This window comes from Micromys minutus (assembly GCF_963924665.1).
Source record: "Micromys minutus genome assembly, chromosome: 17".
Taxonomy (NCBI): domain Eukaryota; kingdom Metazoa; phylum Chordata; class Mammalia; order Rodentia; family Muridae; genus Micromys; species Micromys minutus.
This window is the reverse complement of record NC_137952.1, coordinates 12463789-12490599: the sequence shown is the minus strand read 5'-3', so window position 1 is coordinate 12490599 and position 26811 is coordinate 12463789. Positions and strand designations below refer to the sequence as shown.

Here is a 26811-nt window from a genome sequence, read left to right as displayed (position 1 = left end):
ACACCTAGTTTCTCACATAAATACCAGGATCTGAATGCAGACAGCAAATGCTCTGCCCCTCTATTTTTAAAAATGATTAAATACTTGTTTAAAGGTGCCTGTTTTATAGGAGCCTAGAGGGCTAACTCCTCATCTAATCCTAACTCCTGCAAAGGAACAGGCTGGAGCCAGTTGCAAGCAGACCCGCCTTTTCAGCTAGAAACAGCTCTGCTGGAAGTGGAGTGGTCTCTAGACCTCTGTTCCGCCACTGAGGGCTGCATCTCCTTCCTCTGGCCCCCAGAGGGCACTGTGGTACATATGCACAAGACATCCTCACTGCTGAGTCCAGAGCCCCAGACAAGCTCAAGCCTGGCCTCTACCCACAAAGAGCTGGGAAACAGGCCTCTGTAGTTCCTGGAGTCTCTGTAGTTTTTTTCTAGGATGCTACTAATTGGTAGCCACTCCCAGTGACCTTAACAAGAACCAGGGATGGGAGGGTGATATATTTAGCAAAGATTTTTAGCCCAGGCTGGCCTTCAACTCCTGCATCTACCTGGTGCTTCTCAGACCACGCTGTGTAGAGCTGGTACAGGTGTGCAGACCTCAGTAGCTTCCTCACCCCATCCTGTGGAGGGGCTTGGGCCATAAGGCCAGAGAGAGCCACAGGTGGGCCTCCCCAGCCTTGAGTCCTGTTCTCTAGCCCACGGGCACACCAGACTTTCATGTGCCTCATTTCCCAGGTGAAGAAACTGGCCAATCCTAGGGCAGAGTCAGATTGATACCAGACGGGTGAGCGGCTGGGCTATGATAGCTCTGCTGTGGGGTTTTCCTGTGGCACAGCTCTGGGTTCCCCACCGTCCAGTGGGGCTCCTCTCCAGCTCTGAACTCCTAGGCAATCTTTTGCCAGGAACAGATGCCAAGGTCAATGTTAATGAGTGTTTATTGTTGATAAAACCATAGTACATTTACAGTAAGTAACAACATTAAGGTATAGTTACAGTATCATACAATATTACAGCAATAAAATACCATTCACTCTTTTGTACATCCAGCACAAGCAGCAAGTTGAAAATATTTTTCCAAGATTGCAAGCCCTGGGGGCTTCTGATGAATAAATAGTTTCTAAGGTAGCTGTTCTTGATGCTGTCCCAGCGTCTGTCCACAAACAGGTCAGAGGATGGGGAGCCAAGACTGAGGACGGGGGAGGGACACAGCTTCTCTTCCACAGAGGCCCTGTCCTTCATGCCCCAGAATCACAGATCCCAGGTGAGAAGTGTGCTCTTGCACTCCCGTTCTGAGTGGAAGGCGCCTTGCACTTGAGGCTGTGAAAGCCCTGCTGCCTCAGCCTACAGACACATTGGAGCTGGGCCGGAGGGTCTAGAACCCGCTGTTTTACTTTGGCTGCCAGCTGTAGCAGCAGAAGCTGCAGTCCTTGAGTTCCTGTACTGTAGCCGTCAGACCCTCGGCTCAGACTCTAGTTAGTAGTCTTGTAGGGAGGGCCACTGGAGGTCCTGTCTTCACAGACAGGGACCACCAGCCATTTCAAAGGCACAGCTTGGAGGACAGGATTTGGAAAGCCTTTCCTCTCTTTAAGAAAACAAAACATACCAGCTATTGCATTCAGTGGCCCGGGGCTCAGGATACACTTTCTACATTCATAAGAATGCCCATGCTCCTAACATCCCCAGCCAGGGTGGGTAGATGGGAGCTGAGGCGGATCGGTTTGCTGCTGAGCCGCTGGAGGGGAGAGGGCACAGGGTAACCTTATGTCACACCCGCTTGCCAGTTACTGGTTGAGCAACAGTGAAGTGGACTCTGTCAACACCACAGAGGGTTATCTAGGGGACGAGCAGGAAGTACCCTCAAGAGCCTACCCCCAAAGGGACTACAAGCTTCCCTCCACTGGGGGTGTCACCTTTGCACACCCTCAGATAGCAGTGACCCTCCACCGTGCCTCACACCCGGGAGGTGACGTAGACGGAATGCACTCGCTCAGCTAGGGTGCTCTGCAGATCCTGCAGTGGGTCCAGGCCCTGGACTTTGCTGCTTCGGCCATAGATGAGCTGCCGGAAGGCATCCTGCTCCAGCAGCGCCTTCATGTGCTTGAGGAAGAAGCCTTCGCAGAATAGGGCCAGCTCGGGGGCGTTGTGGATCTGTGAGGAGAGAGAGAGAGAGAAATGAGGCCCATGGCCTTTCTATAGCCTCCATCCCCAAACCTGCCCTGACCTTCAGATGTCATGATGTCACACACTCACAATAGGGCTCAGCTTAAACCAGGGGAGATGTCCCTGTCTGCCTCTTGAAGCCACCTTCTCCTGTGTGAGTACCTCCTTGGAATGCCTGGTTCAAGTCTTAGTTGTGTCACCAAGAACACTAATGTGTCCCCGGCCCCTACCCTCTCCCTCAGCTATGTCACAGACGATAGCTTTATTGATCAGCTCCTTTCCTATGCACTGCTCAGCACAAGGTGATGCCCCAAAGCCGTGCTAGCTCAGCAAGCATCAAGCATTCACTCTGAGACGGCCTCACTGCAGGGCATGGAGTCCTCTCAGAAGGGTTGTCACAGGAGGGTGGGTCTGTGAGTCTTGTCAAGCTGGCCATGGCTGGCATCTGTCAGTTTGCAAGCAGCCAACTTTATGCAGCTTAAGTAGGGAGACGGCATGGTTTCATATTTAAGAAGACAAAATGAGGTTTACATAGGGAAGACAGGACAAAGACCAGGAAGATGCTACTGCCCAAAGCAGGAACGAGGGTAGCAGAATGGGATGTGAAGAAAGAGTGCTTCAGAGGTACGTGGCTGAGATGGATGGCGGTTCTAAACCAACTGCCTTCCGATTTGAGCCAGTGTCAGGGCCACTGCTGGCAGCAGAGACCACAGCTCCAGCTGGAGCGTTAAGTCCCTTCTGCCTTCATGTGGCCTGGACACATGCGTTTCTTCCCTTGTCTGCTGTTAGTGCTGTGAAGGGGTCCTGCAGAGTGGAGTGTGGGAATGTCTGAACCGCCCCAGCTCTTACCTTGGCGTATTTGTAGGTGTTGACAGCACTCTCCACGCTAAGGGTCTGGGAGCACAGGATCTCACAGTGTCTCTGCAGGGCATCTAGCTGGAACAGGTTGGCAGCTGACAGCAGCTAGTCAGGGGGTAAAAGCAGGCCTCTTAGAGATGAAAGCTTCTTGTGTTAAGTCCCAGGACCCAGCCCTCCTGCCAAATTAGTCTGAAGAAGAGATGGTTCCTTCAAATGTCCTGTTCTAGGTCATCTTTGGTAGTAGCTGGGATGTGAGATTCAGGATGAGCACAGGTGTGGGCTGAGATTTCTGACCTCCAAAGAGACCTTGGGCTGTATGCTCTAGCCATTGGTGAGCAGGAGGCTTGGACACTGACTGTAGGCCCTGGGCTGAACCCTACAGCACACCTGGTCTGTAGAAGGGCTCTTACTGCAGATGGCAGGTCCCTCCACATGTATCTGAGGACACCGGGCTCCTGCCCTTACCTGCAGGATGTCAGCAGTGGGGATCTCCATGGACTCTGTTCCTCCATAGTACAGGTACTGCATCAGCATCTGCAGTGGAAATGCACCGTATAAATGCCACCTGTGTGCCTACTGCACAAGCACACTGCCAATGCTGAGACTCTCCGGAAAGAGTATACGGAAAGCTCTGTTGCCCAGGATGAGGTACTTGCTTCAATTCACTTTGGGTTTTGATTCCAAAGCAGGGCTGCTACCCCCATTCGCACCCCACCCTCACAACATACTTAGTGCTTTTGTCCAAAATTTATTAATGAGCCAGGTATGCTGGTACATGCCTATAATCCCAGCATACAGGAAAATTAGATGGGGGGATTGCCCAAGTTTGAGGCCCAGCTTGGACCATACATCACCATGGCAGCCAGGGACACCCTGCCTCAAAACAAAAGTATAAAACGGGTTCTATGTATGGCCAGGCATGTTGGTACAGATCTGTAATCCAACACTGAAGAAGGAGGGAAACAAGTTCAAGGCTATGCTGGTCTACATAGTGAGACCCTGTCTCAGAAGCAGATACGTCTATATGGAACTGAGGGGTGAGTAGAGGACAAGTATCTAAGCAGGCCAGGTTCCGACACCTTGGCAGATCTCCCCAAGAAAGGACGTGCTAGCTCTGCTGCCTGGCTGAGAGCTGCGCCTAGAGCTCTCAGGAAGTGGGGGCTGGGATTCCATGGGAGAGCCTAGGAATGGGCAGCTATATTGAGTTTGAGGTTTACATCACAAAGACTGCCATTACACTGGAACCTGGTGAAGTTCCCAGTTGGAAGAAAAACAATTCTCTAGTTGGCTGAAGAAACAGCCCCAACAAGGTGCTGGCAGGCGTGTGAGTAAACAAGACTCCAGCAGGCACAGTCAGGCTCTGGTAGGACCAGCCCTCAGGCTGCAGAGGCACCAGAGGGTCTAGGAGAAAGCCGGGCAGTGGCAGTGGCTCAGCCAGGTACTGGCAGGCTCCCATCAAGAAGCCGGGCTCCCAAGGCTCCTGCCGCCACAGCGGGAGTCTGCACAGCCACCATACAGCAGCTTGGAAGTCTGTCTCTGTGAGTACTGAGCCTCCTCAGCCACCAGGACAAAGTCTCAGACCTGGATTTCCCTCCCTCAGTTGGGACAGTGGTGGGTCCGCTCTTCCAGGATGTGACTGGGCACAAGAGTACTTGTCCAGGAAGCAGAAGACCCTAGGCTTAGTGTCCGGTACTAAAAAAAGAAACATCTCAATTTCTTATACTGGGGATGTGTTGGAGTACATACATTAAATACTTTAGATGTGCTGGAGTATGTAAGTATGTAATTAAAGTTAGATGGGCCCAGGGGACCCACAGAATAAGGCAGGTAGATGTATGTCCTGGGCCAGATCTGGCTAAGTGGCTCACATGGGTGAGGAGCTGAGGGTTAGCATTTACAAGGCCTGTGTGTGCCCCTGTTAGGCATACTGTCCCCCATTTACCCTCCTCAGGAGCTGCCAACCTGTCCTGGCACAGGAGCCCTTCCTCGGCCCCAAGGCTGAGCCCGCACGTTTCTCTACCTTTCCACCAATCCCTGCTGCTCTCCAGGACCGTCCTACATCAGAGCACATTGCAGCCATCTGGACTTTGGGCTTCTTGGCCAAACATGCTTCCAGAGCCGTCTCTCCCCGGGGCAGAGAGAGAAGGCCAGAAGCCTGGGTCTGTCCTCCCTGTCTCATCCCTTAGCTACCGTGTTCCTGGTCGCACCTGTTCTTCCCTCCGTGTCCCAGGACATTCTCATCTCATAGTCAAGCTCTTAGCCTTGCCTCACGTGGCTCTGTCACTTCCCAGCTGTGTGAACAAGCTACTCGACCCCTGGCTCCTCGAATGGGCTGCTGTGAGGCTTAAAAGAAGAGCAAGCCTGAAGCAAGTCTAAGAAATGTCTGTTGGGCTGGTGAGCTGCCTCAGCGAGTAAGGAAGGGGGCCTGCGCTCCTGCCCAGTGACCCGAGGTTAAAGCCCAGGACTCACACAGTGGAAGGAGCAATTTGCTATATACAGTGGCATGCCTTCCCCCTGTACCCCACAAAAAAAAAAAAAAAAAAAAAAAAAAAAAACTTTAAAAAGCTAGGAATGAAGTGTCGGTGACCAGTGCCACCCTTCCCAGGAGCTTCCTGTGTCCTGAAGTTGAGTCTTCCCACTCTGGCTTCTGGGCGCTGTCTGCAGTCTACAGTCTTGTTAACTGGTTGTTGCTACCCCAACATGGCTGCCACTTTTCTAGGAAGTGCCTTCCCCTGTTCTATACACGCAACAGTCACAGCCCTGTCTCACCAAGGGTGGCCCCCATTCTCTTAATCCCCCTGTCCCAGAGTGGCTAACGTGACTGAAGAGGAGGCCGAGGAGGCAAGCACTGCATTGGACTTTCTGAAGGGCTCACGCTCTAATCCACTCTGGCCTCAAGCACAGGAGCCTTCTGCCTCAGCCCCTAAAGGCAGGGGCTGTAAGTGCTCGTCACCACAGCTGGCCTTTAGTGTGATGGCACAGAGGGTCAGGAGTGTTAAATGGTGGCTCTCTGTTCTCCTGAGTGGTGGTGATTCTGTGGTCCTTCCCATGGGATCTTAATCTGCCCAGGGTAAGACAGGGTCTAGCACTACCTCCTGCTGAGCCTCTCTCTGTGTGGTCATATCCCTAAAGGGGGTCAGATCTACAGACTGAGCACCAACTCCCCCTAACACTAACACACACACATACACACAGGGGGACATTCTGAAAAGTCCCTCTCAGCCAAGACTCCAACCTCCTCATATTCTAACACTAGAGTTTCTGATGCCCAGCCTGAACCTTGTGCAAAGCCCTGAGCTGGGGCCTGAACAGGCTGAACTGGGCTCCCCAGTGCTTTTCCCGTCTAGTCAGCAGGGCTGGAGTCATGATGGTCCAGACACTGCCACGCTTTCAGCAGCTCACTTAGGAATGAGCCCACACACCTTGCAGGCAGTGTGCATCCTTTCTATGTGCAGGCTGCCTGGATTCCCGAGGTGGCTCTGAAGCCACAGCCTCACAGAGGATCGGTCTGGCTGAGGGGAGGACTGGGTGACTCCCTTGTGAGCAATGATTTGGTAAATCACACATGCCCTAGAGGACAGAGTGACCAGATGCATAAGGCCCAGGATAGGTTGTGCAGAGGGACTTTGAAGGAGAGAGCAACCATGAGGCCCACACACCTGAAAGATGTGGTACTTGATGTCACTGATCTCAATGGTTTTGCTGCTGTCCCCATCTTGCTCTGATTTATTGGTCATTAAGGTCTTGAACCTGGAACAAAGAGACAAGGTGGGGTTTGAACATGGCCTGATCCATTGATGTGCCAATGGCACTGCCCTTTGAGCAGCTTATAGGAGATAGAACATGAAAAATGACTGCCCTATTCCCAAACGGATGTTTGGCAGGTGACATTTTACATCCTGCTGGGCTGCTGGGCTCAGCTCTATTCTGTGCCCCCACTCTTCCCTTGCACAATGACCTGGTGCCTACGGTGGGAACACTGGCTCTTTATTCCAGAATACTTCTGTGTTCTAATAGTCAGCTGTAGTAACTCAGCAGAAGGAGCCCTGAGGACTTCCCCTTGCATGCTGGACTCTGCTCCTGCTGCACCCAGTCTGGTCCACTTTGTATCTCAAGAGCAGAAGTTATAAGGTTCTCTTGGTCCCTTTTCTCTAGCACTATGGTCACCTTGTATAGCTCTTTCTTCTAAGGTATGTGAAACAAGGTCTGGAAGTAAACAAGACAGTTCTGAGGAAGTTCCTGAAACTTAAAAAAAAAAAAATCACATTTTCTGTCCCTAAGGTTATATAAGCAGCAGTGACTATGAGGAAGAAGAGGCACTAGGAAAGTCAGACCAGGAACTTCAGAAATGTAGGTTTCATGTACCCATGCTGGAATTGCCTCTGGGACATCATGTTCCTTTAAGTAACCCTACCCACTGGTTTCCTAAGCTAGACCTAGGTGGAATCATTTATTAGTGTCTTATTTGGGGTGGGCACATGGTTGTTTCCATCTCTTCAGGAAGACTCACACAGCACATCTCAGTGCTAAAAGAACTGGAGGTGTTCCTGGGCCTAGGGCTGATACCCAGGTGGCATACCTGTTAGACGCTGTCACCAAAAGGACTTTGTGTGCATAAAACAGCTTTCCTTCCACTAGGAAGGTTACATCGGACATCTCCTTGTTATTCAGAAAGTGAGGATCTGTGGGTGGGAAGACAAGGACAGTGTCAGGGTGGTCACATTCTACGAAGGCACAGAGCGAGGGATGGAGAAACTGAGGCTAGGGCCTTGGCATCTGGGAACAGAGAAGGAGGCACATACCTAACCTGGCTGGCAGGGTCTTCCGGATCTCCGGGATGCTGGGGATGGGGCTAGTGCCATAGCAGTGAGTGAAGATGGTGGCCAGCTGCTGGAGGACGGAGTCGTTCTACGGGAGAGGCGGAAAGACCTTCAGCTCATGCACGGGGCTGGCTGTAGCTACAGCTACATCGGGCTTGTTTGGCCAGCACAGACTCACTTCATCTGTGATTCCCCACACGGCCCTTTTGGATAGACTCCAGCCTCTGGCGGCCATGCAGGGCAACTCTGGGTGTTGGGGTGATGTATGTCACGTGTGTGGGATGCCTGTGCATGTGAATTCATATGACCATCTTAGGAACCCAGGCCAGGGCTGCTGGGCCCCACTCACTTTGCTGGTCTTGAGGATGTCAAACATGAGCTGCAAGCCTTCTGTCACTAGCTCCTCGTTGTACTCCTCCTCCTTGATGGAGTTGAAATCCCTCAGGAGGCCCTGCACCACCGAGTACCGGGACTGTGAGAAAGAGGTCCGCAGAGACTCTATCCAGATGTGCAGCTTCCAGGGGACACCTGGCCAGAGATAAGAGTAGCTGTCACTCCCCTCCCAGGGCGGGCTCCACCTCAATGGCCCACTGAGTGTCATGTGCCACTCAGCTGAGCTTTGTGAACAAAGTGTGGATTTCCTGTTGGGCCCAGTTGGCAGGGCACAGGGTGTTCATCAGATGACATGGAGGAAGGCCTTCAGCCAAGCAAAGGGCCTATTGCTTGTTGGTCCTAGAATTGCTTGATGAGAAGAACCCATTCAGAAGGGATGACCAGATGCACCCAGAAAATACATAGGGCACTCAAGAACAGAAGCGTGAAATGGCTCCTTGTGGAGTTCAAAGCATCTAGATCACCAGTATATCTGTGCACAGCAGGGCATATGAGGGCTTACTGGGGTTCCCTGGGCCATGGGGCAACAAGACTGGGGTGTGAAACCTGTCAAAGTCCAGTTCTATCCCAGTGCTGTTCCTGGGGCTGCCTGGGCTTTGAAGGCAGTGGTTCTCAACCTGTGGGCCGTGACCCCTTTGGGGAGGCCAAATGACCCTTTCACAAATCACCTAAGACCATCAGCAGACACAGGAATCACATCACGATTCATATCAGTAGTTAAGATCAGTTGTGAAGCACTAACAAGAATAATGTTATGGTTGTAGACCAACACAGCACAAGGGACTATTAAAGGGCTGTAGCACCGGGAAGGCTGGGAGCTGCTGCCCTAGGGTTTGCACACTTGGCCCCACCATTACACCATCATGCTTGTGCCCTAGCTGACAACAGCCTGTTCTTAGTTGAGGATAGCGAGAACCAAACCCACAGAGAAGTGGGAAGTAAGACTTAGATCATGTAATAATATAGAGCCAATACAGAATCTGGTTCAAGCCTGCCATAGCCTCCCTGGATGAGACAGAAGTCCACAGATTCACAGACCCCGGGAGGAGAAAGCTGGCTGAGCCACCAGACACACTGACATCTTTGTGATGCTCAGGGTCCTGTACAGACTCCTGGTGTTCCGTCAGCAAGGAGAGTGGGGCTGTAAGCAGGAGGCTGGGACCCTGAGGGCAGTGGGTGGCGTTCCCACATGCACGTGTGCTCCCCGTGCAGCCTCACCCAGTGCCCTCAGCTCCATGGTGATGTCCAGGTAGCCGTGCTCCGCACTGTAGTACATGGCTTCCTGCAGGGCCTTCGTTCGAGTCCGGCTTAACCTCACAGGCCCCTCGCTGCTGCCCTGGCTCGACGTGTCGCTTTCCTCTACACCCTCAGCCAGGATCTCTTCTAGAGACAGTACATCTGCTTTAGCCTGCTGTGGCTGAGTCAGGAGCTTCCTCAGGACATTCCTGTAGGCCAAGATAGCAAAAATGAGTCCTGGAACCCCCAAGATGGGTGGGCAGTGCCCACCTGAGCTATACTCTAGAGCCCTCTGATCATGATGGACTACATCAGGGCAGCAGAGGGCTCTCAGCATCCCCCCCATCAAGACATGTGGAAGAGCCAAGGAGCCTACCTTTCTTCTGTTCTAGTATGACTGAAGAGTTATAGCCCTGCATTTGGCTGTGTGATCTCAGGCTGTTTTCTACCTCTCTGAGCCACAGCTGCCTTACTACCTTAAAACAGAGTTCCAGGATCACCCTCTACTGGGGCTGGTGCCAATCTGATGCAAAGGTACCAGTAACATACTCCACAGTGGGCAAGCCCAGCAGCCCTTCCTGCTTCCTCCTATGCATTGATGGGGAGGGCTTTGGGGGTCTGGAATAAAGTATAAGGTGTTCACTGTCAGGGAGGTCACAGCAGGAGCACACGTCTACAAGCGGTAAGAAGACAGCCCTAAACTGCACTGGCATCTTGCCTACCAGTCTTTCTTTTCTGTCCCCTTTCCTGCTCTCTAGTAACCACTTCTCCTGTTCCCCTCCACGGTCCATCCCTAGCACTGCCTAATGACTTTGCCTTCAGCCTGCTGTTGCAGCCACAAGGCCAGGCAGGCTTGCCATCTGCTCCTGGAGCTACAAGCAACCTCTTCATCGCCAGCCCATGTACTGGGGGTATTCTAGGAGCATCACAGGCACTGGAAAAATTACCTCCAACTTCACAGAGGACTTGAGTCCTGAGTAGTTCTGACAGTTACATAAGTCACAGCTTTGCTAAAAAGGGGTGGGCTCCAGGTTTAGGTCCCAGTCAGTGCCAGTGAGTGAGAACCCAGCTCACCCACCGTGTCCAGTCTCCAAAGTCTTGGGCCTCCATGATGACCAAGAACCCATATCGTCCTGGCTAACATGCTCTCAGGAATGGTCACCCCGGAAGCCCAGGCTCATGAGTACATCTCAGTGTCCCTGGTCATCTAAGGCGGGCACCTTAGAGTTTGTACCTGTGGCCATGGGCTGCTGAGTGGCTGAAACAGTTCATATCCTCGTGGAGGGAAGAGGCCATGCCATTGGCTTCCAACATGCTGAGGAGGGGGTCAGCACCTCGGCTCAGTAGCAAGCTCACCAGCTCATAATTTCCTGTGAGACAAGGTGGGAGTACCAAGTTTCATGAGATCGGAGTAGGGAAACCAAGGTGGGCAGGTGGGGTCTCCAAGATCTGACCCTTAGAATAAGTGAGGGAGACCTACAATCAACCAGCTATAACATGACGTAAATAGGAGGTCAGAGAAGGTGGCTGTGTCCTACACCACCAGGGCCCTGTCTAGGTCCACAGGAAGGGGAAGGTTCAGTGCTCTACTGGACCCTCTCTGGACTTTATGCTCAGCAAAAACACTGGGGGATGGAGGGAAGGAACCCCCTCCCATTAGCCTAGAGGGAAAAACCTTAAGGGTTTCCAAAAATTAGCAAATAGCTCAATGACCAGGCTGGGTGACAAGGCTAAACTGTCATCGCGATGTGAGAACCTGAGGGGCAGGAAAGCAGTATACCTACCGGCTGCAGAGGCCAGCTGCAGGGGTGTCTCGGTATAGCTGTCCTCCCCACTGTTCACGGCTGAGCCCTCCACATGGGCACCGGCATCAAGCAGAAGCTGTCAGGCACAGGAAAAAGACAATACTCAGCATGACATAGTGCCTGGAGAGGGTAGAGTGCTTCCAAGCTCTCCGTGTGAGCATGAGATAGCTCCCACTGGCAGCTGAGGCACTAGAGTCTGAGGATGCCTGGCTACCCTCTGGGATCTGCATTTCTGTACTCCTCCCCTTCACCCCACCAGGCATCCATGCCCTAAACTGTGACTCTTCTCAATACTTTCCCACTAATCAGCTTCAGAGACCTTCTAGAGAACTCACACAGATCACCTGTAATCCCTAGAGCAGCGGTTCTCAACCAGTGGGTCTACCAGATGTCCTGCACAACAGATACTTACATTCTGATTCATAACAGCAGCAAAATTACAGTTATGAAGGTGCAATGAAAATAATTTTATGGTTAGGGGCCACCACAGCATGAGGAACTGTATTAAAGGGCTTCAGCATTAGGAAGATTGAGGACCACTGCCCTAGAGGGAAACAAGGTCCTGACTGGAGTGGCTTGAACTTTAGGTTTCCCTATCTATACGGTGTTGGAGGAGAGAGGCCTGCCTTGAAGCATAAGTGGGATTAAAAGATGATGCCCGGCACACCGAAGGCTTATAACCATCAGCGTCTGGACACCTCATGGAAGAGGCTTAGCGGCTACCTGGGCTGGCAGAGGGTGGGGAGAATCAGCATGCTGAAGGCTAGCCAGGAGTGTGAGAGGTCCCATTCTAACAAGCTTTGCCAGAGGCCAGAAGAGACGGGTGTTGCCTGCATTCTGCTCTAGAGGGGAATTGCTTTGCACACTCCCAGGCTCCTGTAGACACACCTCAGATCTCTGATTCCCCCACCCCACACCTTGCAACCAGATACAAAAAGCCCAGGTGAGTTCCAAGCGTCTCTGTAGGGTGTGGGGCACAGAGAAGGCCTGTATCTGCTGGCGACTTGTCCGTCAGAAACCAGATGTGCTCACTGCTGGGACAAGGCAGTGGGGGTGGAGACCTGCCTGCTGGATGAAACTGGGCACCAGGCCAGCCCAGGGCACAGCCCACAGGCCCAGCCTGGACGGAGGCAGTAACTCTGCTCAGGCCTGGGAAGGCAGTGACTACGAAGCAGACTAGGTGCTGTAGCCAACTGGGCAACAGCCACCTGCAGAGGGCAGGCTGCACGCCAGACTGCGCTGACTACCACAGGCCTGGCTTTACTACCCACAGAGGCCTTGTACCCTAGAAGAGGAGGGAGTGATACCCACCCAGGGAGCAGGCTGGCGAAGTCCTGCAGGACCTGTGAACTGAGTGTCATGTGCTGCCCCTTCTGCCCACAACTTCTTCTTCTAGACTCAGCATCTTCCTCACTGTGATGCCAGCCATAGCAGCCCAACCCAAGGTGGGCAGCAATAAGGCCTAGCTTGACATGGGAGCTGTGCCATCTGTCCTTTCTCAGGAACTGGGAGATAGGGACAGGAGGAAAGGACACCATAACGCAGAGCCAGGTGTGAGGGAAGAGCACCTGGCTAGAAGAGAGTTGCAAGTGACTGGCTCTCCTCTTCTGGTTCTACCCTAACTCTACTCCTGAGGCGAGTCAGGTGGACCCTGGCCTGGAGCAGTGTCTCTGGCTGGACCGGCCCGCTCTGGAAGCTGAGGCACACGGTGCGCTGCACGGAAGCTCACCTGCACCACAGAAATGTGTCCATGCAACACCGCGAATGTCAGGGAGGTCCAGTGCCTACTGTCTGGGTGGACGGAAGGATGCCTGGGAGAGTTGCTGGGGACCTGAAAAACAACAAATCATCACTATTTCTTGGACGGATGACACAGGTACTTTGGCTACAGGGATGCATTGCAAGGATGGTGAAGCTAACAGAAGTGTATCTACATTCGCTTGGTAATGAGAACATTTGTGGGAACAAGGTTCAAAAGAAAAGGCAAGTATCCAACTAGTGATGTCTACCTGAACAAAAGAAGACAGGGGGAGCACTTGACACATCAGAAGGAGGCAGAGACAGGGACAACGAGGGCTTAGCCTAGTGACAGAGGACAAGAGCTATGAAAATAGAATTATGGCCGTTCTCTCTCTTCAGCCCAAACCCACAGGAAAGTGCTCTTTCTGACTTCCGCATCTCTTTCTCCTGACTCGTTTTAGACAGAGTTTAAGTGCCGCACTCAGCTGGCTGAGATCTTGAAGTAGCCTCTCACTGGGTTAGGGCTGGGACAGGAGTTCCTTTTTACCTGGATATCTAAGTTTGCTCCAGCATCAATGAGCATCTGGACCATGGCTTCATCCCCAGCTGCACAGGCGTACATTAATGGCGTCATACCCTGTGAATCAACGGTTGGTGCTGAGTGGTCAGACACAGAACGCAGCATCACGTATCCCACAGGTAACTGCTTCCCCACAACTTCTCCTGTATCTAGAGCCTCTTAAACTCTTCAGGGCCAAGGGGACTGGAATGTTAATCAGGGGACATTACCACAGCACTGTGAACATCATAGGAGTGAGAAATATATGGCCTATGTGCCGGACAGTGCAGCCGGATCCTAGGCCCAGTGTATCCTCTCTGCCTCGGTTTCTTCATCTTAGAGCACAGAAACAATGTGTGCCTCAGCTGGTTGTAGAAAGGTATTAGTATACACAGTGCTCAGCACATACACAGTAAGCTTACAACCCCGAGTGGAGTTAACTGCACACAGCCTTTCACAGGCCAGTGCCTGGATTCACTGTAGGAAGTGACTTATATGCAGTTATTTCATTTAATCACTGTGCTGTTACTACGGGGCTTCTGTTGTTATCCTCCTTGTATGCATGTGGGACAGAGAAGGGGAGTTAACTCCAAAGTCCCAGAACAAGTAAGATCTGGAACCCGGGTGTCCATGAACTGCTGAAGCTTGTGCTCAGCAGTCTTTGTGGAGACCGTTTGAGCATATCTTGTGCTAATGAGCAGTACGGACATACTGCGAGCTGTGTCTGCTCCCTCACTGGATCTACACGGGCACTTAGCAGGGAGTCTGATGGCAAAAGCAACGGTGTAATGTGCATTCTGCGGCTGGGTCCTGGCAAGCACTTGTCTGGTGCTCTGTGATATTATTTATTAGGTTATTTGTGTGGAGAGAAGATCTTCTTAGCTCATAAATCCTTGTCTAGTTCCTGGAGATAAGGAAATGGCTTGAGATTAATCATGGGGCGAGCAGCCTGTTTACCTATGCATCTGTTTCTAAATACCAAGGTTCAGAGAGCAACAATGCTCTGAGCACCTACAGAAAAGCCAGTGGCGGCATGATGGAAATTTGGCCTTGTTCCACCCCCCACCCCCCGCCCACACACAGTATATAATGACATTTTTTTTCTCCACACATCTTACACATTCAGAGCATAAATAAACCAGGCCCAGAGCTGGAGTGGGAAGCTCCTTTTTAATGGTGTCCTTAGGCACAGACAGAGGGCTAAAGACCAGATTCCAAGGTGAATCGTCATCGTTTTGACAATAATGCAACGGCAGCAACAGTCATATTGACTAGAGCCACGGTGAGCGTGTGCTAAGCCCTGACAGAAAAGCCTACCAACTGCTCTAACGCAGGCACTGTCACTCCACTCTGAGGAGAGGAAAGCAAGGCCCCTTTGGTGGTGGGGGATCTCGTCAAGGTACCTCAGCTGTGAGTAGACTAAAGCCTTCAACAATCTGAAGCATAAATGCCTGGGCTTCAACTCCGCATTCCCCGAGGAAGCGAACATCAGGGACAAGGCTCCCACACAGTCCTTGCATCTGTGCCTGAATGCAACCAACACCAGCCTGATGTTCGCCCCTGTGCCAGACACGCCTCAGCCCTAGCCCTGCCACACTTGCTGGCAGCCGCCTCACCCCTTCCCTGTTCTTCAGCTGCACCCAACCCCACCCTCCCTACAGGCTCAGTTTCAGCCCTGCAAAGCACTCCCAGCCTCTCGCTTCAGCTGCTGCTCCAGTCTCTGGGTTGCGCCGTCAAGGCATCTGACACAGTGTTTGACCCTCCATGACAGCCTGGATGTCCCCAGGCTTTTGGATGGGTTTCCAAACCACACAGTGCCATTTGGAACACAGGAACCGATCCCCAAACAGTGCCCCATAAACACTCCGCAGTGGGCGTGTAGATGTAGGTCTCTTCTGTAAGTCAGACTTCACCCCAGTATTTACCGCCCTTCCTCCGCTTATGTTGCTCCTTGGTACTTCTCTTTAAAGTGCTTTGTTTTACGTGTTTACCATTCTCCTCCTTTCCCTTTTGGTGCTGGAGACTGAACCGAGGGCCTTGCACTCGTTAGGGCGATACTCTGCCAGTGAACTAGATCCTCAGCATTCAGTTTTATTGTGACGGGAGCTCGCTCTGTAGTCCAGGTGTACCCTAAGCTGGCCTTGAACTCGTGATTGTCCTGCTACAGCTGCTGTGTGCTGTTGACTCCAGTTGCACTTCCACCCCTGGCTTAACTGCTCACTTCTTATTCTTGTCACCAGTGTCACCCCTAGTCCTGGTTTCTCTGGAGCTTGTGAGTGGCTGGCACACAGTCCCATTCGCATGCCAGTAATTATGTCCCATGGTTTGCTACCGAGTCTACAGTCCAAATCTTCACTAGATTCTTCCTCAGCCCTGCCTCATCTACGGCAGTTGCTGGCCTTCCAACCAGGGAAACAGAATCCACACTACCATGGTTGTCCAGGAGGTTTGGGGGACCCAGACTAACCATCTGTCAGGAGCCTGAGGCCCAGAGCTGACTGAGTAAGTCCCAGTCAGGCTCAGGACGCAGGGACTGGGACTGTGTCTCCCACCCTAGCCTAGTTCTGAGTTGCTCTCTACACTAGACCTAGAAGAGTCTGAAGAAGGTACCTGGTCATCCATTGTGTTCACCCCATCTGGGCCCAGGGCCTCGATGGCCTGGCTGATGAGGTCTGTTCTCCCACAGTTGAGCATGCGGAAGCCCAGGTCCTGGTTGAAGCGTTCAGTAGCAGCTTGAGCGTCCAGCCTCCGGAAGGAACTAAAGCAGCACTCGGGTCTGTGCGGGAGAGACCAAGAGGTGCGTGAGTGTGACCGTGACACAAGACACAGTTGGGGCTGGCTGGATGGGAGGACTGAATTGTGCAGAAGTCAGCTATGACTGGCCTTGCTCTGTTCTTGCCCTAGGTCCGTGCTTCTCAACCTTTCTAATCCTGTGACCTTTTAATACAGATCCTCATGTTGTGGCGACCCTGACCATAACATTATTTTCACTGTTACTTCCAAGATGTAATTTGGCTTACTGTTATGAATCAGGATGTAAAGTTTTTGGAGACAGCAAAGGGGTTTGGTTGAGAACCATTGCCTTACAGAGAGCAAAGCTCGGCTTCCCTACACATGGGTTAAGGCAATGGACTGAGCTCTTGAGACCTGTCATCTGTTGGAGCAAGTTCTCAGAGTCCCTTGAGGAGGAGGAAGCTGATCAGAGCTAGTGCCTGGGCCTGGGCCTTAGTATTTGGCCATAGCACAAGCAGGCTGACCTTCAGCTCATGAAGCAGGCATTGCTGCCAATGTCTAGATTTCCTGCATCTCTTCAGGTTGCCTGGTAAGACCCCAAAGTACCAAAGACACGGCAGGAAGAGGCTTAGAATCCCATGAGCCTTCAACTCAACCTACTAAGGACCATTATAGATAAAAATCTATATACCATAGATTTTACCAGACAGAGCATTTTAAGAGCTCCTATCTGAATCCTTGAATTAGATCAAAGTTTGTAAAAATTCATGTCTATAGTATGGTTCTGACACAGTCAGAAAACAAATTCAAGCACCCCTCAGGCCAGGCCAGGCTAGGGATAGCCAGCAGCTCACCCATGAAGAGCTTCTGCAGCAGGCCTGTCTATAGGAGGGGTTACTGTGGGAAGGCATATGAACATGATCTCAGATTTAGGCACATCTGCAGACAAGCTGCTGTTCCTCTCTGACCTGCAGTCTCTGCATCTGTAACAGGGCACTAGAGCCCTCTTTAGCGTTGGGCTGAGCTAAACGATGACTGAGATACAAGGCATAATGCAGAAGAGCTCAGCACAGGGTTTGAAAAGGAGAGCCATGGTGAGTAGAGGGCCAGAGGAGAGAGCCTCCCCAGTCAGGACCCCAGACTCGTACTCCATGTGCACTCCAGCCCAAATTCAAAGGTGTGTGTTCTGCGTACACTCCAGTGGTTACAGACAAAGCCTAGAACAAATCTCTTCCCACACCTGGCTGTGGCATTTGGTGTGACCTTGCTCTGACGCCCACCCAGCCACTAGAAGAAGCAGAGAACAGAGAGGTCCTATAGGTGATGGGACATAGATGTTGTGCCCCGCTCCGTTCTTTTGGGCTCCATACTTGAGTTGGCGGGGCTCGCAGTCCAAGCCTGGTAGCAGCAGCCGGGCTGCCTGCCGGATATCGCCACTGTCCACGGTGAGGCTGCGGCGGTGTTCTGCGTAGGTGATGGCCACCCGCATCCACTCCATCAGTGGTGGCAGCAGCATGAAGGGCCTGTGAGGCAGCAGAGAGAGGTCAGGTCTGGGTGTAGTGCTCCCCGCACACAGAGGGGGCCCTCAACACAGTCTCAGAAAATAGCCTTGCCAGACTTGCTTTATCATTAAAGGACAGTTCCAATAGTACCTCTTGCCACCCAACCTCTCACCTAACCTCTCAGTCCTACTATAACAGCCCCTAGAACTCTCCCAGCATGGCACATGTCCCATCATCCCCACTGGTCTAAGGTCGGGAATGATGCCTTTTTCATCTCTGTATTCACCCAGGGCCTAGCCCAACAGGTTTTTTTGGTTTTTTTGTTGGGAACTGGTTCTAATGCTTTGTCTTATTCTGGCTCCCAAAAGCTGTGCTTCCAGACCCTGCCCCCAGCTGGCTTCAATTGATAATAAAGAATTGCCATACAGCCAATGGCTGAGCAGAAAGACAGAGGCGGGATTTTTAGATTACAGAGGGCAAGGGTCTGGGAGAGAGGGGAAGAGGAGAATCCCCATGACCCAGAGGGAGAGGGATCAGATTTAAGAGCTGCAGAAGAAAATCATCCAGCAAAGTAGGTGGAAAGAGAAAGTGGCCCTAAGGGGGAAGGGGGCTGCTCAGAAGGTAACAGGGCAGTAAAGATAAAACATAGATTTAGAAGGTGTTAAGCCAGGAATATAGGAGGAAAGTGCATGCTAGCCCAGAAGAGGACTAGAAATGCCCAGTCATTGAGCTAGTCAAGGCACATCAAAATTAGCTGGCATGTGCGTGTCTTTCGAGAATCCAGAGGGCTCCTGGGCAGCATGCATGTAACCTGCCAGAGTCAAATGGTTAACTGATTCACTGCTACAGTTTTCAATAGATGTTTGTTGACAGACCAAGACTATGAGTTAGCACCTGTTACTTAGCATTAACATATGCAGGTTTTTACTCAGACCAGGTCGTGTTACTGCAAAGAAAAGGATGATGTCAGTCTATTTCTGAAGCCAAGGGTGGTGGCATTCACCTGTAATCCCAGCACTTGAGAGATGGAGGCAGGGTTCAAGGCCACCCTTGACCATTGAGTGAGTTTGAGGCTAGCCTAGGCTACAGGAGTACTGTCTCAAAAAAAAAAAAAAAAAAAAAAAAAAAAAAAAAAGTCTTATTTTCAGGAGCATGGTGTTGAGTCACACAGGAAGCGGGACTATTTGGGGGAACTTGTGTAATCTCGGAAGCAAAAATGATCATTCCTGAATTATCACTTTCTGCAAGATCTACCCCGATTACTGTCCATTTGAAACCCCCTCAAATACCTGTGAATTCTTCGATTCTTACATTACAAGGCAGAGCAGAGTGATGTCCACAGATGTCCTTAGCCCTTGGCCCACAGAGAAGGCTTTATTTAAATTATTGCACTGAAAACTGATTGTTCATGAGTTTCTATTCACACAGCAAAGAGCAGAGTATAGCTATTAATGTGTGTGTGTGTGTGTGTGTGTGTGTGTGTGTGTGTGTGTGTGTGTGTGTGTATCTATCTTACTATGTAGTCCAGGTGGCCTAACTTGTGTTTCTCTTGCCTCAGCCTCCTAAATTCTGGGACTGCAGGCATCACCAAGCCTAGCTATACTGTTAAACCTCTAACTGAGCACATTCCAGTCCTTCTAAAGCCAAAGCCATGGTTCTCAAGCTTCTTAATGCTGAGACCCTTTAATACAGTTCCTCGTGTTCTGGTTGGTGACTCCCAACCTTAAAATTATTTTCGTTGCTACTTCTTAACTGTGATTTTGCTACTGTTATTAATTGTACTATGAATACTTTTGGAGATAGAGGGCTGCCAAATGGGTTGTGACCCACAGGAGTGGAAGCACTGCTCTAAGCCAAGCTCCAAGAGGCTGTTCAGGAAGCACATGCCCTAGTCCTTGTGCCCCACTAGCTCACTAGGTAGAGGATGCAGTGGAGGATAGAGCCTCTTTTTCTCTCTTCCTATGCATTCTTGTATCTGGACTCTATTTTCCTTGTGTGCTAGAGGCAGAGACAGCAGTAGTGGAAACAATCTATCTCCAAAAAGAGCCCAGTCTGAGTCCTAACTCACTTCTCCATGGATATAAATGCTCAAATCCAGTGCTGTGGACATAGTCCTAACTGACAGACTCCACACTGTCTGTGGAGATATTCCGGGAAGCCTGCCTGGTCTAGACTTTACTCCTAAGCCCTTTCTGTGATTTAGTCGGTGTATATTCTCTGTAGTCGATGTTGTCTTATTTAAAACACCTCAAGTGATATCTATTTCCTGAATTGAACAACAATTAATACTCTAGAAATCGGAATTATCCCTCTGCCTCTTGTGATTCATGAGTGCCTTGTCTCTGAACAAGACTGACCTTGCCCATGACCAACCTCTTCAGGCCAAGGATGGCTTACTCACCCTCACCCTCCACCTGTGGTCCTTAGGCAGGTAAAATGATAAGCAATCCATGAGCCTTTCCCAGCCCCTCTAATGGTAACATTCCTATTCTTGGGCTGGGGTTTCCAGAATACTACTTCCTTTCTAACTGTTCATCCTGCCCACTGGGCACAGTGAGAAGAGCAGGCCTGCATTATGTGATCTTCTGGAAAATCCCTACTAAAAACTCCAGTCTCCACAGCTGGGATGCAGGTTTATGCTGGAAGGGCCTGGAGGGGTAGGGCTGAGGGTAACTGATGTCTTCCTCAATGTCACTCTCAGTTTTCCCTTCCAAGTTTTTCTGTTTCTCAAAGCTGCGGTTGGCTGAGAGCCCCTTTGTGCTGAAATGCAGTTGGCTACAGGCCCAGGGCCGGGAGCCCCACTCAGGCTGAGGAAAGCCCCTCTGTGCAGCCATCTGCCTGCTGAGACAAAGCGGGACAGGACAGCTCAGAGTGGCCATTCTTGCATATTTTTGGTCTCAAGTCCCTTTTTATACTCCAAAAAGTTACAGAAACTCTCAGAGAGCTTGAACTGATCTATGATACCAACAAGGAATAAAACAGAGAAATGCTAACCACACAAATACTTCCCACAAACAATAACAGTGACAACATCACACCGAGAAGTTTCTGGAAAACTCCCTTGGACATTGTGCAAAATATGAAATTGAAAAATCAAACATTGCATTTAAAAAAAAAAACAAATTTGACCCTGTACTCTCCTGGCACATCACACCAGGTACTTGTGTGGTTAGGAGTTTTTGTTTGCCCCCTCCCCCCTTTTTTGGCGAGAAGGTGGTGAGGGTTGTGTGTATATCACACTATGAAGCCCTGAAATCCAGGCTGTGTCAGAACTCACTATATAGACCAGGTTGGCCTTAAACTCACAGAAGTCTGCCTCCCTCTGCCTCTTGAGGGCTAGCTTAAAAGTACGTGCTACTACCCCTAGCACTGTGCTGGATTAGTTCATTGTCAACTTGACATAACCTAGAATCAGTTGGGACTAGAGAATCTCAACTGGGGAACTGTCCAGATCAGACCAACCTGTGGCCATGTGTGAGAGGCTGCCTTGATCAATGATTGATGTGGGGGAACCTAGCTCGCTGTGAACACCATCCCTAGGAAGGTAGGTCTGGACAACCTCCCAAGAAAGCCAGCCAAGCATGAGGCAGTAAACAATGTTCCTCCATGGCTTTTGCCTGAGTTCCTGTCCTGGCTACCCTCATGACAAACTGTAACTTGTCAGATGAAATAAACCTTTTCCGTCTCTAAGTTCCTTTGGTCGGGGTGTTTTATCATAGCAACAGAAAAGACAGCTAGCATAGTGCGTAAGGACAACACTGCCCAGGGCTGGCAGGCAGCAGCAGGCCCAGAGCTGGAACTCTGTTCTGATGGCACACAGTCCCTGTGAACCCCAACATGGCATAGGGCTTTCACATCCATCCATTGATCAAAGGATCCTAAGGACCCAGGATCCTCATGGGCAGCATACTCCTTTAAAGAAAGTTCTAGTGGCTTCAGTACCACTGAACTGGCTATGGAATCCCAGGCAGGCCATTGACCTCTGTGGACCCAGATTTCTATTAAAGAAGGGGTTAGGTTAATGTTTATACATTTTCTTCCATGGTCAGACTCTGTCTTTACTTGTAGACTCTTCACTGTAGGAACTGTACCTATGAAGCAGAGCCAGGATGGAGGGAGACTGACTGTCTGTCTGTCTGTCTGGGATCATGTGTTTTCTCACTGATCAAAACCCTGTGACTGTACCAGTAGCTTCACTTCTTCTAGTCACAATTTCCATATGAACAAAATGGGTCTAAATTACAGAAGCACCTCCCAAGACAGCTGTAAGTGTATACACAGAGTGCTCAGCAGAAGAACATTGGGGACGTGGTATGTTCTCCATAAACGTTAACTATTCTTACTGCTTTAGTATCTGTTGATAGAGAAAACACATAATAGGAAAAAAAACAGGCCATAGGAATCCGGCTGCCTCAGCTCTAGCCTTCTTACAGTCAGCTGACTTTCTGCCTTCTCCCTGCCAGCAAGCATAAACACGTAAGCCTGCAGGCAGCCTGCCCACTATGCACTCAAGCCCAGCTTATAAAACAGAAAACAAATGCAGCCACTATGTTGAGAGTGAGCTACAAAGTTTCTGGAGGCACAAACTCTTGCTTTGGCAATAAAGAAACTTATACAGGAGAGGTGACTACAAGAAACATAGTCACAGAGGCCTGTGGGTCACCAACATGTGGTAGCAGGGTGCAACTTTAAGGGATCAGCAGCTCCCAAAAACTTAAGAGATCCCTGCAGCCTGGAAAAAGACTTGCCCCTGGAAAAATGCTTGCCCCTGCACATGTATGATTTATTAGGACAACAGTCCCATAAGCAATGTTTTAACATGGAACAGGAAACACCTCCAATTTCTAGCTCAAAGCAGGCTCTGTTCTTTCTTGAGGTGGGATGGGGTCTTGGAACACGAGTTAGGTTGGTAGAAGATGGGTACTGGCTTGTACCTATAGGCCATGTGACCCAAACCCTGGGCAGGAGAAAGTCTTATGCCTCCATCCCCAACCTGATATGCTGAGGTCCTTACCCCTTTGAATCCCTTACGGGAAGAATCCGAGAGACGAACAGGAGATGCCTACTGGCCGAGGCTATGAGATCAGGCATCAGCTTCACCTGGGAAGGCTGGGCCAGGGTTTTACTTGCCTGTGTATGTAGGGGCATGACAACTCGTGGGCTGGTAGGGTAGGAACATAGACATCAGTTTTAGGTTTACTCCCAAGGATATTTCTCCATCATCTTTAAGTAATACCTCACTCAGCCTGAGAGCACTTGAGGCTTAAGAAAGGAGGAGCTGAGGAGCTTGAGAGCTGAGGCAGGGGACTGCTGATGTGGTTTTTGGCCTCACATATCAGTTTCTCCAATTTTTCTCCACCTTCAGCAGGAGACACAGTAGAGTTATAGGGTTCCTGGATGGGTCCTCTTTCCACAGACCTCACTGTGACTCATGCTGCCCCTTGCCTTCCTCCATCCTACTGTGTGGGCAGGCAGGGAGCAGGATAGAGATGTTGCAAAGATTGCCAGAGTTTTCCACCAAGTGATGATTCCACAGACAGAAACTTCTCTTGAAGAGTTGGGGTTGGCTCTGAAGCAGCCAGCCTGAGGCTTTCTTCCTGGTTTTCCTAAGATGTCCAGAGCTGTTGTGGCCCCAAACCAAGCCAAACGCTCATGTAGAATAAAGCCAATATTGTCCTACTGAAGTCAGATTCCAACCCAGCACAAAGGAAGGGATTCTAGTTTGCCTCACATCTTGGACTAATTATTTTCCTAGAATTGCCTGGTAAACCAGGATGGTTTGGCTTAGCTTGGAATAAGAGCTAAGCACGTTTCTCTCCCTGGACCCCCAGGCCTATGTCCTCCTGGCTGAGCCTCACTGCCTCAGAACACTGGGCAGATCTTAGCAGAATCCCTGTTTGGAATCAGGTGACTTCTGTTGAAGGTGGGGCTTTGGCTTTCTGTGGGAGGGGCCGATACGGTTTCTTGTTAAAACTCATCTGGTACAGATTAGAGGAACTAGGAGAAGCTTGGCTGATATACTACACATGTGATGATTTCTAGGTTTTTGTTGTTTTGTTAGTGCTTGGGATTGAACTCAGGTCCTTGCACATGCTAAGCAAGTGCTCTACCACTGAGTTATATCCCAGGCTTCTAGGGTTCTGTTTGTTTGCTTGTTATGTACCCCTAACCGGCCCCGAGCTCACTTTGTAGATCAGATGCTCAGATGCTTCATACTAGATCCTTCTGACTCTGACTCTTAGGTACTGGGATCACAGGTGTATACACCCTGTCTGGCTTTCCCCCACTTTGCTATGTTGTTGTCCAGGCCGGCCTTGAACCATAGAGTTTAAGTGACTCTTTGTATCAGTCCACCAGGATTGGGGTGGGTTGCCTTGCCATACTAAATTCAATGATATTTGGATTTTAATTTCAAACATGGCCTACTCATGGCAAGATATGATCCTTCTCTGGCCTTATGCTAGTGCTGGCTCTAGAAGTCCCAAAGGAGTCTGTCAGCAATGGAATGTGCAGTCAAGTGCATGACAACTGGGACATGATGATGAAAAGACAATCACCAATGAATAATTTTTACAGACAGGTAATTTTAAGTCCCTTACATCCACTAATTAATCCTCACAGCTACTTAATAAAGCAAGTACTATTGCTATTAGTGCGTAGTCTTGCACGTGGACAAACGAAGGACCCAGTGTCATTCACGTGCCTGTGGCAGAGCTGGGGTGTGTGAACCAGGAAGTGTACACCATCCATGGTCCTTCTCAGGGTATATTTCACAACCACTCCGTTTGTCTTTTAGCTCTGTTTTGTTTTGCTTTAATTTTACGAGTCATTTGTGTGTGTGTGTGTCTGTGTGTGTGTGTGTGTGTGTGTGTGTGTGTGAGAGAGAGAGAGAGAGAGAGAGAGAGAGAGAGAGAGAGAGAGAGTAGAATACAATAGAAAGTCCGTTCTTTCTATCATGTGGATCAGACTTGAATGCAAAGCTTCTACCTGCTAAGCCATCTTGCTGCCTGCCTTCACCTCTTTGATAAGGTCTTACCATGCAGTGCTAACCTGAAGCTTGCTGTGTAGACTATGTCCCTAGTCACTGGTGTGTGTCGCCATGTCTGGCTGGCTTACCGTGCTTTACCTAATGGTATTTTAAATGTTGGCATATGATGAACATGCACCGTACAGCCATCATGAGTTTTACTTTATTTATTTATTTATTTATTTATTTATTTATTTATTTATTTATTTATTTATTTATTTCAGACATACTAGAAGAAGGCATCAGATCCCATCACAGATGGTTGTGAGCCACCATGTGGTTGCTGGGATTTGAGCTCAGGACCTCTGGAAGAGCAGTCATTGCTCTTAACCACCGAGCCATCTCTCCAGCTCATGAGTTTTACTTTTATTTCAGTAGTCAACAGACATTCATTACATACTGTCTATATTTACGATCAGCCTTTGGGCATGTAGGCATGGCAGCACACATCTGTAATTCTAGCACTTGGGAGACAGTGGTAAGAGGATCATGACTTGATGACCATCCGGCCTACAGAACGAATTTAACACTGGACTCTGCTATGTAGCAAGACCAGACTGAATCACAGTAACACAAAGCAAACCCCAAAATGAAATAGTGCCCAGATCAATGAATTTTTTACTTGGGATATTTTTAAATAATGATGGCTCTACCAATGTGTGACCCGGCTCACAATGAGAGGCACCTGTAATATGTCCCCCAATCTGGAGCACTTTTGAGAGAGAAGGGGAGTGCCAACACAGGGATGACCAGGAATAAAGTGGAACTTCATCCCCACAGTGTTAGGGCACTTGACTGGAGAATCTTTTTCTACAGAGGCCCCTCTGCTGGCCCACATGGCTTGTTTTCCAAGGGCCTTTCCTCCCACCCACTAGCTTGGCATACCTCCATGCTCCCCTTCAGCAACATGCCCTCTCAGGGCTTACCAGGTTGTATTCTTTTATTTGTGTGGGATTTTGTAGGCTTTTCCCTTGAGTATAATTTTTCTAAGACTCACTGTAATCTCCTGCCATCTTTCAGCACAGAAACTTCATTAGGAGCCATCTACTGAGTTCATAACAAAGGGCATATTTCTTATTCAGCCCTTGGCTCATGTTCTTGGGGGCTCATTCACTCCTGAGCTGCACTCTGAAGGTTAAGAGGGTCTTCCTTGTCTTTTGCTCCTGGAGGCTTCAGGAATTTTTTTTTTTTTTTTTTTTTTGGATAAAAAGAATTAATTCCTAGATAAAAAGATGGCCATATCCCATGAGGACCCCCCAGAACCAGACAGACTGGGGCTAAGGCGGCTCTAGGAAAGTAGCTGGAATACTGGGATAAGGTAGGGAACAGGAGAGGCAGGTGTGGTGATGTGGTTGTGCTAACGTGCAGCCTTGAGTCATGATGGAAAGAACACAACCACCTGTCCTTGGCAGCTGGCCTTGAATCCTGGTGGTATCTTGTGTGGGTGAGGTCTAGGTACCAATGAAGAATACTGGCAGGCCACCACCACACCCTTTTCCATGCAGCAGGGAGGGTCTTACGCCTTCATAGTTGAGGCTATCAGGCCCATTCTCAGGCCAGCAGGTCTCAGCATTGCTGCCTGGAGCATGGTGACTGACCCAGCAGGCCAGAGTATCACTGCTACCCACACATGGCGTGGTAGGGGTGTGACAGCACGCCTCTTTTAACCCTTGTTGGTGTGGCTCTCTTGGACGATAGGTCACACCTCATCCACAAGGCCCAGTGCTGCCATATGCCAGAGACCCACTTTCTCTTCCCATACTTGCATGACATAGCTGACTAAGGACCATACATTCTCTCGCCATCTAAAAGCCAGACAGGCAAGGACTTTTGACCTGTGCAAGCACTTTTTCCCTTGTGGGTACTTGCCACAGCTCATTGACCTCTGTCAGGAAGGTAGACTCATCAGAATCCCAGGGCTCAGCTGTCCCAAAGACAACTTCTTTATCCCATAGACATCTACCTGCTGGGCAGGGGAACATGGTGGGCTAGGC

The 26811-nt window shown here is 50.2% G+C and overlaps 1 protein-coding gene across 1 annotated transcript in view; it reads right to left on the bottom strand.

Moving 5' to 3' along the window:
* Nucleotides 1–912: 912 nt before the first annotated feature.
* The window catches only part of ABTB2 (ankyrin repeat and BTB domain containing 2), a 147113-nt gene continuing 121214 nt past the window's right edge, over nucleotides 913–26811 (bottom strand). Inside the window, exons 4-17 of the mRNA XM_080930967.1 lie at nucleotides 17659–17811; nucleotides 16166–16331; nucleotides 13544–13633; nucleotides 12986–13087; nucleotides 11236–11332; nucleotides 10686–10821; nucleotides 9434–9660; nucleotides 8172–8350; nucleotides 7805–7910; nucleotides 7582–7684; nucleotides 6662–6752; nucleotides 3468–3536; nucleotides 2994–3107; nucleotides 913–2132 (exon numbers count right to left, since the gene is read on the bottom strand). Of these exons, the coding sequence (XP_080787093.1) occupies nucleotides 1935–2132; nucleotides 2994–3107; nucleotides 3468–3536; nucleotides 6662–6752; nucleotides 7582–7684; nucleotides 7805–7910; nucleotides 8172–8350; nucleotides 9434–9660; nucleotides 10686–10821; nucleotides 11236–11332; nucleotides 12986–13087; nucleotides 13544–13633; nucleotides 16166–16331; nucleotides 17659–17811 (1831 nt within the window). The 3' untranslated portion in view covers nucleotides 913–1934. The remainder of the gene's footprint in view (nucleotides 2133–2993; nucleotides 3108–3467; nucleotides 3537–6661; nucleotides 6753–7581; nucleotides 7685–7804; nucleotides 7911–8171; nucleotides 8351–9433; nucleotides 9661–10685; nucleotides 10822–11235; nucleotides 11333–12985; nucleotides 13088–13543; nucleotides 13634–16165; nucleotides 16332–17658; nucleotides 17812–26811) is intronic.